The 12,347-nt window shown below is 46.4% G+C and overlaps 1 protein-coding gene across 2 annotated transcripts in view; it reads right to left on the reverse strand.

Annotated features, from left to right (window-relative positions):
* Positions 1 to 12,347, reverse strand: part of OIP5 (Opa interacting protein 5) — a 170,737-nt gene that overhangs the window by 97,206 nt on the left and 61,184 nt on the right. For both annotated transcript variants that reach the window (XM_086936582.1, XM_086936583.1), the window contains exon 4: positions 11,626 to 11,707. In XM_086936582.1, the coding sequence (XP_086792708.1) occupies positions 11,626 to 11,707 (82 nt within the window). The remainder of the gene's footprint in view (positions 1 to 11,625; positions 11,708 to 12,347) is intronic.

The following is a 12,347-nucleotide window of genomic DNA, read 5'->3' on the forward strand; positions in this document are numbered from 1 at the left end:
TTCTAGTTCCGTCAGTAAAACACGGGCGTAGGCTTTGGCTTCATTGTACAACAAAGCTATTAATCTATAATTGGCTGGGTTTGAGTGATTGACCTTTTTATAAATTGGGTGTAGTATTGAGCCCTGCCAAGAAGGTGGAATTGTGGCTGTGAGGAAGGCATGTCCAAAGAGGGGGGTAAAGAGTTCTGCCCAAAACTGCCAAAATGTTTTAAAGACTGCTGCAGGTATTCTGTTTGGCCCTGGCGCCCCATCGTTCTTCATGCGGCTGATGATCTTGCTTACTGCGATTTCAGATGTGGCCAGGCCCAGGGTATTTCCATTGAGTGGAGCTTGGGGCGGGGAGGGGGGGTGACAGCTCCCCTACCCCGCCGTTATAAAGCTGGTTGATGTGCTCCACCCACACGTTCTCAGGAACCCCGTTTTCTTTAGTCTGGCCGTTGTTACTGAGTTGGTTAATGTGTCTCCAGAATCGGGCCAAATGTTTTTCTTTTAAGAGGGAGAACATTTTTAGCCAGGCTTCCTCAATGCGTTTGATCCATTGGGCCCATTCGAGTTTCTTGTTGGCTGCTCGATGTGGCCCTTTTGTGGCTCACTGGGCTGCTCTTTCTCCTTTTTTCCTTCTATTTAGGCCATTTTGCCTCTTTCGTTTGTTTTCAGATGTTTCCTGGTTTGAAGCTTGGTTGAGAGCCTTTGGCGTCCGTTTTTTTTGATCGGCAGATGATCCCCCCAGAGCCTGATGCAAATCTCTCAAGAGAATAGGCCAATGATTTAGGAGGGCTTGTGGGCCAAGAGCGATTTTTACTTGAACGTTTTTCGTTACCCAGTCAGTCAGTTTTGAGTCTAAATTGATGGACCATTTAATCCTGTGTGAAAATTGCTTGTTTTCCTCGCCCGTGGATTCGCCCGTAGGTGTGAATCTGCAGGATTCAGCGATGGAAAGGCTGAAGGATGCTCTTAAAGGCCTGTGATCGCTCTCGATTCGATGATCGATGTTGAAATCATTTAGGTGGAGGGCTAGCGTACTTCCGATGAACAAGTAGTCAATGGTAGAGATGATTCTAGAAGTTGGAGGTGGTGCCCATGTGTGGTCATTTACTTTTCTTAGGTTGAAGGCAGATGATATGGAGCTGGCTTTAAATAGAGCTTGTAGAAGCGCAACCTCTTTAGCGGGATTTTTTTCATTTTCTAGTTTATCAAGCGATCTATTGTTGAAGTCCCCGGCTATAAGAGGGTTGTGGTTGGGGTATTTAATAAGAAGGTCTCAGATTGTGGCGGCCAGGTCGTCCAGTGCTTGATTTCTCGGATGCAAGGCAGGATTGACGTAGCAATTAAATAGTAGCAAACGGAGCGGGTTGTTGTGATTTTTTAGTTCGTTAATGCATACTACTTGAGTTCCGGGTGAATCAGATCCTATCATAGTTGCTTCCAGTCTGCACGAATGCTTGATGTAAACCGAGAGGCCGCCTATTGGCCGCCCGAAGATATTCCATCTCGTAGCTGGGACGTGAATTTCGTAATATCCGGGAAGAGCGGTGGTGGTAGTTGCCCATGTTTCCTGGAGACAGATTAGGTCACCACTTTGAAGGTACTCTACAGCTGAATTGTTCTTAATCATTTTCTGGAGGCCAGCCACATTCCAGGATATGATTGTAAGGCCGTTATTTTGATTATTCCAAGTGCAATCCGTTTTGCCTTTAAGGCAGTCAAAGGTACCGTCGAGCTGACTGTCGACAGTTTTCGGCCTGGTGTCCAGATTGATAGTTGGTGGCCTGAGAGCTGGAAAAGACCCCTCTTTGATTTGAAGAGCAAGTGATCCTCAGATGTTCGTGCTGAAGAGGAATATTGGCCAGGTGGTGTCCTGAGCCCGGGTCGTCTCCGCATTTTAAGATGGAATACGTTTTTTGGAAGTTTTTAGCTAGAACGTGGGGATATCTATCTTGAGGTGGGGGCCTGATCTCAATGCCCCAGTCTGCGAGTTGATTTGCTTTGCGTAGCATTGCTGTCAAGTGTGTCTGTTGATTTAGCCCCACCACTGTTGAGTCGTCGTGGGAATCGCCTGGCAGGCTTAGAAATTTCACCCAGGCGATATCTGCAGATCCTACATGATCCAGTGATGGGATATGGTTAAACAGGCACAAAATGTTACCTCTGTTAAATACATCATGGTTGCCTTTAGCGTGGTATCTTGGTGTAAGTACAACCTCCACCTCTTCTGATTTTGGACGGCTTCTGATCCTTGAAATGACCGATGTGACTTGGCTATCAGACACAGATATTGGTCTATGTATTGAGAAGGTGCTGATAGCCATGGATCCGAGAGGGGATATTGCCGCCTCTTGGTACTCCATATTTGTATTATGTGTAATAGTGGAGGGTGGTTGCTCAGTGACCTCCGGGTGTGGCCTTGAGAGAATAGTTGAGATTGGTGGTCTGGGAGCAGGGCTTATCCTTGCGCCTGAAACTTCCGCGGGTTCAAGGCCAGTTGGCATTGTGCAGACCTCGCCTTTCGGTTTGTTATGGGGGCAGGTAAGGGAGGCATTAAGGGGGGACGCCTCTCGGGTTGGGTCTTCAGCAGAGCTCTTGATCTTTAATGATTTAGATTGTAAGTTAGTTGATGCCACTTCTTCGTCATTCGTACTTAATTATTTTTCTCGTAAAGATTGGATAGAGCTTCGCTGTGCTGGTAACTGAGTTAGTTATGTGTACAAGTAGTAAAAGATGCTGCTCGATTTTTGGATTTTTCCCTCTTTTGCAATTTCTTTAGCTTTTTCTTTGCTTACCTGGAAAGTGGAGCTGCCTTTTGGTTGAGCGCTGGGGCAGCTTCAGATTCTTCTATTATTTGACAGCTGGTTGACGGATGAGATACAGTAGGTGTAGTCTGCATCAGGGGTGTTGGGGTAGGAGCTGCAAATGAGATCAACTGCGAATTTTTAGTTGGACTGACGGTGAGGTCTGCGGGTGGGTTGACTTATTTGTTAGATGATTCCATGTATGAATTAGTTGGAGCCAAAAGCAAAGGAGGACCAGGAGGGGATCTTGAAGAGCGAACTGAATCAACTAGGGTAGTCAAAACGGCAGGTAGGTTTGCCCATCGGTCCACAATGGCCGCACATGAGCATGAACAAGTAGTTTGAGAATTGGAAATCTGGTTTGCAATGTGGTCTATTTTTCCTTCCAGCTCATATAGACATGTAGCTATTGTCTGTAGCAGGTCCATTTGTAGGTCCATCTTAGAGGATTGCCAAAGTAAAGCTTTAGCCGTTAGGTATTGTGGATTAGTGAATTTTGGTGATTCAGGGGCGCCCATGAAACTGGAGTTTTCTGTGTTTTCAGGTGTGTGGTGTTGATAATTTGTCCCACTGGATAGTCTATACAGCTGTGGGGTGGACTCCAGGGTTTGCTCGATTTTGATTTCGAGTTGCTGTAAAAAAGATGCTGAGAGTTTTCCCGGATCTTGTTTTTTTGAAACAGCGGGAGAACATGTAACTGTATTCGAAGAGGAGACTTGCCTAGTAGGAGAGTGAGGTTGATGTATTAATGCCTCGGTTGTTGTAGTTCTGGCGTGCCCACTTAAGGCCAGTTTGGAGCTGTCGGTGTCAAGTAAATGGTGGGGAGCTGCAGGGGCAGATCCTTTGTTGGTGTTAAAGGCCAAGTCGGGGCCCGAGCACAGTTGAGTGGGACTGTTAATGATGTCCATACTATGGTGAGAGAGCGATCGACTATTGGTCTTCGTTTGGCAGGGGCCCTGAGTAATTGTTGCAGAAGCAGAAGTATCGTCCCAGACACTTGAGCGGTTTCCTGAGTGGTCTGTCCTGTTGTTAACTGGTAGGTTGTTTAAAGACCGTGGAAGCAAGTAATTGGTTATGAGGCCTGTGTTGGTGGGTTTTTGATTATTCGGTTAGTTAGAGGCCCCGAGGAGGTTGCCTGGGTTCGAGGCGTTTGTGCAATGTGTATTTGAGCCGTTCATTGTAAGTCCTGCTGAGGCTTCGCCGCTTCTGGCATCTGCGGCTGATTTTGACCTGGTGACTGGGATCCGTGTTGACATCTTGTGGCGTGTGCAGCTTAGTTTATTAGTTGGTTAAGCCTGCAATGGTGAAGGAGGCTTTAGGAGGCCTTAAGTTGCGGCCTCACAAGGAGTAGGGATCCAATTCAGTTTCTCCTGTGGTGCCCCAGTGCTCTGGGGTACCTTCACCGTGAGACTATACTTCTGGCCCGGCTCAGCGCACCCGAGCACGCCCAGCACTCCACGCCTTTGCACTTAGGGCTTGATCTTGCATCTGGGGCGAAGCCTGCGACGGACAACGGCGGCAGTGGGAGGTCTGATGGAGTTGGCGAGCAGCGGTGGAGGGGGGGTGACCCCTCCTTGCTTGCCCTTTTTGTTTGTTCAGCTCTGTGGTTCCTTGATATTGGGCGAAGAGCAGTGAGGGGGCTTTAGGTGGAACTCACCGTGGCCCGGGGAGGCCTCGGGCGTTGCAAAAACTACTGCAGATCGCGAGCGGAGCGCACGGAGAGGGGCCACGGGCAGGATCTGACCTAGTCGGTCCTGCCAAGGTCAACCCCCTGAGCTCTTACTTCACGGCCGCCTCTACCGGCAGCCGCGCTCGCGCCCCTCTCGTAGCCTGGGGGCCTCTGAGGCAGCCTCACCTCGTTAATGAATGCTGGTCCCGGTCACCGGTGCGGGCCCAGTGCTGGAAAAGTCCCCCGAAGCCCGGTGCCTGAGGGAACCTGGAGTCGCTGGCAAAAGTCCCACCGCAGGGCAGCAAGACGGCCGGTTCAGGAAGCTTCCGCGGTATTCCAGCCGCGGCCCCTGAGAGTTTTGACGTGCGGCGGTTTTTCGGTGTTTCGAAGCTCCTTCAGAGGCTCTATCTCTCCCCTGCTCCTGCTCGCACCCGCGCTCCTGTTGCTCCTCCTCTCACTCCTCCCGGAGCAATGGAAGCGTACTCGCGGCTCCTGGCGCACTGGGACGCACTGGAAGGCAGTTAGTGACTCCCACTGCACTGTGGGGCAGCTCGCGGCTCTCCGCCACACTGTGGGTCAACTCACGGCTCTTCGCCGTGCTGTGGGTCAGCTCGTGGCTCTCCGCCGCGCTCAGACGTGCCCGGTGTTCTGTGGGGCAGATTGCAGCTCTCCCCCGCGCTGTGGGGCAAATTGCGGATCTCCGCCGCACTGTGGGGCAAATTGCGGCTCTCCGCCGCGCTGTGGGGCAAATTGCGGCTCTCCGCCGCGCTGTGTGGCAACTCGCGGCTCTCCGACGCGCTCAGACGTGCCCGGGGGGTTGGGCTCCTGGCTGGTCCCTGGAGTTTCAGTCATGGTTTTCAAAGTCGTCAGGGGTCTTAATAAAGATTTACAAACAATGCTAAGGACTACTAAGGCCTAGCTACTTGACAGATTATTACGTCTTAAACAGTGAGGGACTTAACCGAGGCACTAGTTTAAATAAATTGTTTGGGAAAAAACGCAGAAAAAAATATTTTAACTAAAGACAATTATGGATTTCCTTTTGTGAAATCCCTTATCCATCAAGAGGTACAACAAATTTCAAGTCTTTAACCCCACTGCTGCATCACCAATGTAGGGAGCTGGCTCTGTATATGGTATGCAACAAGGTGGTTATACTGTGTACAAAGTCCAGAGATTCCCCCCAGACGTGAACAGGGCTCAATGCAAGCCCATAGTGCTCAGATTGTGGTAGTGTGGGCGAGCAGCCTTAGGTAAAACACAGAGTGTAAGACACATTAAACAATAAAGGACCCAGGCTCCAAAAAAGGAGATCCACGCCAATGGTATAAAAATAAGCTTTGCTCAAGATTAATTTTAAGACCAACATCTTCGCAAAAAGGTAAGTATGTTTTTAAATAGAAATTCTTTTTAAGTTCAAAAGTATACACTTAGTGCAGTTTTCAGTCCTTGCAATGCTATCCTATAGAGGAAAACAATGTGACTTTACAGGTAAGTGAACAAGTTACAAATGTAGTGTTCGAGTTGCAGGTTCTGCAGAGGGCAAGATTCATGTAAGCACAAATCCTGCACCACCAGCAAACGGTAGGTACCCTGGATGCTCTTAAGCCTCTAGCAACCGTCATAGAAGCTAAATTAAGAGTGGTTGCAGAAATATTACACTGAGGTCTCCCTGTCAGAAGTGGACTATTACACAGTTAATCCTCCGAGTCAGTTATCTGATTAATGTACGAAGAGGGTTCAAAGGAGGTATTAAAGTCTCCAGTTATTATCTTTGTGTTCAGATGGGTGGACTCAATTAGCCCGTCCAGTTAGGAAAACATGGGGGACTTAATGCTAGTCGCAACAGATCGTACATAAACATGTATAAATACCAGTTGGGTACCTGAAGGGAGTGTAACAGATCCCGATTATATCGGGACAGTCTATCTGCAAAATGGTGTGTGAGCTAAATTAATTTTTATTTCTAATGAAGATCAGAAGTCCACCAATTGCCCTCCCAGAATTCTCTGAGGGTTTGGCTTCCACATTGTATGAAGTATGCTCATTTAAATAAAGTAAAAAATCTGTATCCCATGTCTCTTGAAATATACAAACGTAACACCCACCAATATAGGATTACCAGTCGGGAACTATCAGCCTTGACTTTATCTCGGCCAAATTCCAAGAAATCATGATGATGCTTGCGTGGGAATCGCTACTACCCCCGGAACTAACAATGCTCAGAGGACACAGAGCTTCCCCGAAGCCATATCAGGTGCACTATCATTCCTGAAGTAGTTGTATGATTCAGATATAAAATGACTTTCTAGATCCAGCCAGCAGTAGTCAGTGAGTTGTAGAAGAAAGAATAGGCCTGGCCTCTTCTGGGCAATGGTGGGCCCGGGTACCTTCTGCGCATGTGCCACACTGCAGGACTATTCCGGCACTTATGAGCACGTCCAGCTTCTCCTGGCCCCTCCTTACAGCCAAAAGGCACACTGGGGGACAGAGTCCCACACCAGCTAGCAGGAGCAATGTCAGGGAGCAGAAAGTGGAGCAGTGGAAACAGCTGGTGTCGTGACTTATATAATAATAGTATTTGTCTTAGAAAATAATCACGGAAAATCAGCTGTAGGATATGCAGCATGCACCTTTGTTGTGTAGTTCCTACAAATCTATATAAGATATGTGTGTTTAGACAACAAACTAAAGGATTGGTGTTAAGACTGATTCCAGACAACCCCCAAGGTTATGTTAGTCATTAGACCGGCTAGCTCACAGTGCCACTATAAGCCCCCGAACTTTACAAAGGAGCGAATAGTTTCTAGCAACTATCGATCATGACAACCCGGACCCCTCCGGGATTGTAGAAACAGTACAGTACTTTTCGCTCAGTCACTCGTGCTTACTTTGTCTCAGAGATATACAGAATAAACAGAGGGGACGTTTTCAATAAGTATTTACTGAACCAGCGTCATTCTAGTATAAAATATGTGTGCTTCAACAACCATTAGACAGAAACAGATCTATAAGATTACAAGCGAGTAAATAAAAGATAGAGTTCTACCATGGTGCTAGAACAGTGAATATATGCAGGCATATAGATACATGGTAACCATACATACTCCTAAGATGCTAACCATGGCTAAGTGTACCTAGCATGTATGAAGGTGGAAAGCCAAGAGTTCCCCTTAAGAAAGAGCCAACCCCATTTACCTGACGGGAGAGGACGAAGGACCCCGTCTTGGTCTCGAGTTGGACACCCTGCAAGGGATGTCAGAACACTGCATGCTGGAGTGTCTGCATGCAGGGACATCAGCGTCTTGTGTCAGCATGGACGTTTTCTCTTCTGTTTTTTCCAGCGAAGATGTGGTACTTATAGACCCAAAAGGTACCCTCAGGGGTTCTACCTAGCTGTGTCATGGTATTGTGGGCCTGGGATGATGATAGAGGTGACCTTTGAACAGTGTTATTATGCAGAAGATGGTAGTCCTGCTGTGATACTGTCGTAAATATATAATTTACCGTCTTAATTTCTATGCAGGTAAGTACTTAATCAATAATAACTCAAATCGGAAAGAAAGAACCAGAGTCCGTGGTGTTAGAGTTCTTAGGGGTTTTATTCCTTAAAAAGGAATGGTCAAGACCTGGATATCATGTTCTTCCCACCACAGGGGTGGAAGAAGGGATAGAGAGCGCGCTATATTTTATTAACAGTACATAGCTTATATACTTAATTTACATCATAGAAAGCAATGCAGTAGGCGTAACAGCTGAGAGAAGACAAGATAACAGCATCCACGTGTTACTAGTACGTAATCAGAAGGCGTGGACTAGGCGTGAACTAGAGGTGTGTGCTAGAAACGTCACAGGTAGGTGTCATGAGTGGGTGGCACCAAACAGAAATGTTGCAATGTCAGCAGAAATCGGAAGCTTGGATGCGCGCGCAGCTGCATGACGTGTGATTGACGTGGAAACTGGAGGGTGCAGGGGACTTGACATTTATACTGACGGAAAGAGACAGAAGTCTGGCATGTCAGATCAACTCGTACTTATATCATATCTGATATCTGATGTTTGGGAACCATATTATCTGGACGAGAAAGGTCTCTGGGGCTGATGCTATTCTATACTGACTGTGAATGCGTGTATAAGCGCCTAAGTGTCTGCATGAGAAGCGTGGGGGCATGGGCCTTTCATGGGAGCATGGTAACAGAGGCTATGAATTACTTGCACGGAGACAGGTCGGCCCTTTGCTCTGCAGCTGGGGGGATGTTTACTTAAGCTAGTAGGCAGGAATGTATTTTCGAGGAGTGGAGCAGATAATTCGAAGGTTGTAGTCAGTCTTGGCAGGCAGCAGGCTGAGCCAAGCGCGGTGAGCCGCGCTGGGAGTAAGTCAGAGTTCACGGGTACAGAGGCTGCCTGGGCTGAGGCTTTCAGAGTCTGAAGCCAGAAAAAAGGCTCGATGGCAGAAATTCAGGGCCTACTTTGCCAGAGCTGGAGAAACGTGTAAAGTACACTACAAAAAGACGTTGGCATAGCATACTTAGGAACGGACTATTCAATCCATTCAGGGTGGATCTGAAAGAGGACATGTTAACGTTGGACGCAAACGTATTTGCGTCTTCATAGCTGAGACAGGAGGGAAGTTACATGCACTTTAAGCTGGTACATGGAGACGGTGGGGTACTCGCTAGGGAACATAACTTGACCAAAAATTTATATTTCCTCAATACTAAGAATTCTCATGCATAAAAAATGAGGCTAGTTTTCCAAGAAAACCCCACAACATTTATTCTGCCTCTAACTAGGCAAGAGGTCAGCGCCAGAGCAGTTATGTAGAATAACGTAAGACATTTGTAGGTAAAAGGTCGTGCAACTACCTATGCCTATATTGGGGTAGCTTGGGGCTCATAACACCTTACTTCAAATGGTTGCAAGTCAATGTTTAATTGAAGAGTACCCGGCCCAAGTTGCTCAATGAATTGCTCTTACCCTTGCTTGAAGATTACCTATTTAGTAAAGTGTCACCATTTTGACAGATTCAAAAACTGCCTTCTAAATCACTTATGACATTTTACTCCTGTGGCTACAAAGATGTATTCTCATTTCTACATGAGAGTTGTGGGGTGAGATTTGTCCTCAGGAGAAATTTAAAAAATGTGTAAATCATTTTTTAAAAAGTAAATAAAAGTGGGGGTGGCTTGGCCACCCTTGCATTCAGTCTAACCTCCTTTGGGCCCAAATATATTTTATGCGTTTTCCCTGGGGTGGTCGGGATGGTGGCCTCATGGGAAAACGAAAATATAACGTGGGGGGTGGGATTCACATGTTTTCAACCAGTTCTTGAAGCCAAAACGTTTACTAATCTGAGGTTTCAGGATATGTTAGGCGGAGTACACACTGACCACAGCCTTGGGGACGGCACTTAAGGGTGAGGGTGGTGGTGGTGGTCAAGACCTACTTGAGCAGTCCCCAGCAGCAGAGCCAAGGACTTGTTCAGATGGAACTGGTCAGCTGGGCAGTTTCAGTAAAGGCCCATTGTAGCTTGTTGAGTCCCTGTAGCTTGAATAGGAGGTCAGCATTATGACCCTTAGAGTCCACTTCTTATACCTGGGTACAAGATGAACAGAGGTCGGTTTCTAGGCTCTTCGCAAGAGTTATTTGATGCAGAAACTATAGACCATGCATCATGAGAAGAGACAACAAGGGGAGTGGTTCAAGTATTACCCAGTAATGGTCATGTGAAGGGGGAATTGTATTCGGGTTAGGGTGGGAGGGAGGAGGTTAGACGTACTACTTCTAGTATATTTACCTGTGGGGCACAGTATACAATGTCTTATAGCAGTTGGCATCATCCATTCAGTTTTACTGCTTGGCTAGTGGTAATGTTACTAGGCGATGGCGCTATAGAGGAGTGTACACTTTGCCTAGTTGTAGGTACTCTGGTTATGACTTTTCAGTGGTGCTAAAAGGAGAAGAGAACCACTATCCTCTTCTGGTTAGGCAGATGCCACAAGCTGCTTGATTCTCCTTAGCACACACTTTTTATAAGCTAATGCACGTATATACATTGACACACAAAACTGATTTTCAGTCCTTTTATTCAGGGTGGTTGAAGTTTATTTCAGGTGACGTCTCCTGAAATAAACTTCAACCACCCTGAATAAAAGGACTGAAAATCAGTTTTGTGTGTCAAATGTATGGTGGAAACACATGTATATACGTGCATCAGTTTATAAAAAGTGTGTGCTAAGTAGAATCAAGCGGCATCATCCATTCACCTTCACTCCACTCCCATAATCATTCTATCACGCATATCACCTCCACACTCCCCACTACACTAACTCCCAAATCCTGCTCTTTGAATTCCTCAGTCAATCTTCCATGTTCCCCCCAACATTTTTCCTGCCCCTCTCTTTTCTATCCTATCCACTTTCACATCTTACTTCTTCCCTTTGAACCCTCAATTTCCTCCCTCGGCCCAATTAACATGGCACAATGTTTGCAGCACAGCTTACAAGACTAAGTTAGATAGCAGATTTCCACATGTTGGCAATAGAAGAGGCCGGAATAGAACTTTTTTCAATTAGGGGACTTGAAGAGTGGCTTGTGTAGGTGTTAATTGTAGGAACATATAAAGGGGTCCATCATTCATCTTCAGAGCGGAGCTCGACAGCAACTAAGGCACAGGAAGTCTCCTGGTCCCTCACACCCTAAGTGCAGTGAACTGTGGGAAAAAGCCAAGAGCAACAAAAACTCAAGTAACTGATCCACAGATTTCAAACAGTGTAATATAGCACTGAGCAGACATATCTTTATGGGAGTAAGTGGAAATTAAAAGGACTTGAGGGCTAAGACAGTTCCAAAGAATTGAGGGCAGATGTTACTAACAAAGATGTCAATTTTTAACAGATAAGACAGGCTAGAAGAATCTTCTGTAGGAGTAGCAGATTGCGGATATAATTTTGCAAACCAAGTTGTTTGAACCGGAGGAGGAATCAGAAGCTTTGTGCAGAGTAAAGGTAAGTCAAAAAGACAAAAATTATAATTAGATTCACTGTTAACTGCTAAACAGGCACCGGGCTGATTACGAGGATAGAAGAGTGAAGGAAGCATGGTTTAAGAAATCACAAAGAATGACGGTTTCCCAATATTAAAAGAAACAGGTATAAATAACCTTACTTCTGCAAATTTCCCCTTCAGGCTCGAGAGGCTGAAGTTCAGGTCAGAGGCTGGCAGAATTTTTTTGGATTCCAAAAGGTAACTTAAAGAAAGGAGAAACATTAATGTTGACAACTATACACTTCAAAGCAGGTTTACTGTGAAATCATATAGATCAAGCTCACATGTGAATGTTTCAATATACTGCAAGAGGCAACATAAGTACAAAAAACCTAACAGGAAAAAGCTCTGATTCAAGAGGCCATGGTGAAAACATAGGTCAGAAATATGGATCTGTTCCACTGGCCGAGGTCAAATATCAACTCTGTTTTTACTGTTACACTTTTTGATGTCGCTGTCAAATGTTCAGACTGGTACTGCTAGTTATGGAGAGAAGGAATGGCAAGCTGTATGCTACACTCTCTCAAGAGCAAAGATTTGTTATTAGGGATCTATGAGGGGCAATGTGGCTGAGGCTATAGCTCACTTATTTGGTTGATTTCACCCCCTTTTTAGGTCTCGTATAGCTATCGCGTCAGCGATACTTTCCGAGATATTTAGTGGGGCTTCTGAAAGTGCTCCCAAAGCAGGCGGATAGCGTACAGTGCATGTGCCGGGGCGCGTGCACCATTTGTCCGCCTGCTGATAACTTTTGCGGCCGCTTTGATGTTCTCAGTGAGCCGCGCGGCCACTGGGAACAGCGGCCGCGAAACACATCACAGCCTCGGGCACCGGCATGCTGA

Source organism: Lissotriton vulgaris, chromosome 9, assembly GCF_964263255.1.
Source record: "Lissotriton vulgaris chromosome 9, aLisVul1.2, whole genome shotgun sequence".
Classification (NCBI taxonomy): Eukaryota; Metazoa; Chordata; class Amphibia; order Caudata; family Salamandridae; genus Lissotriton; species Lissotriton vulgaris.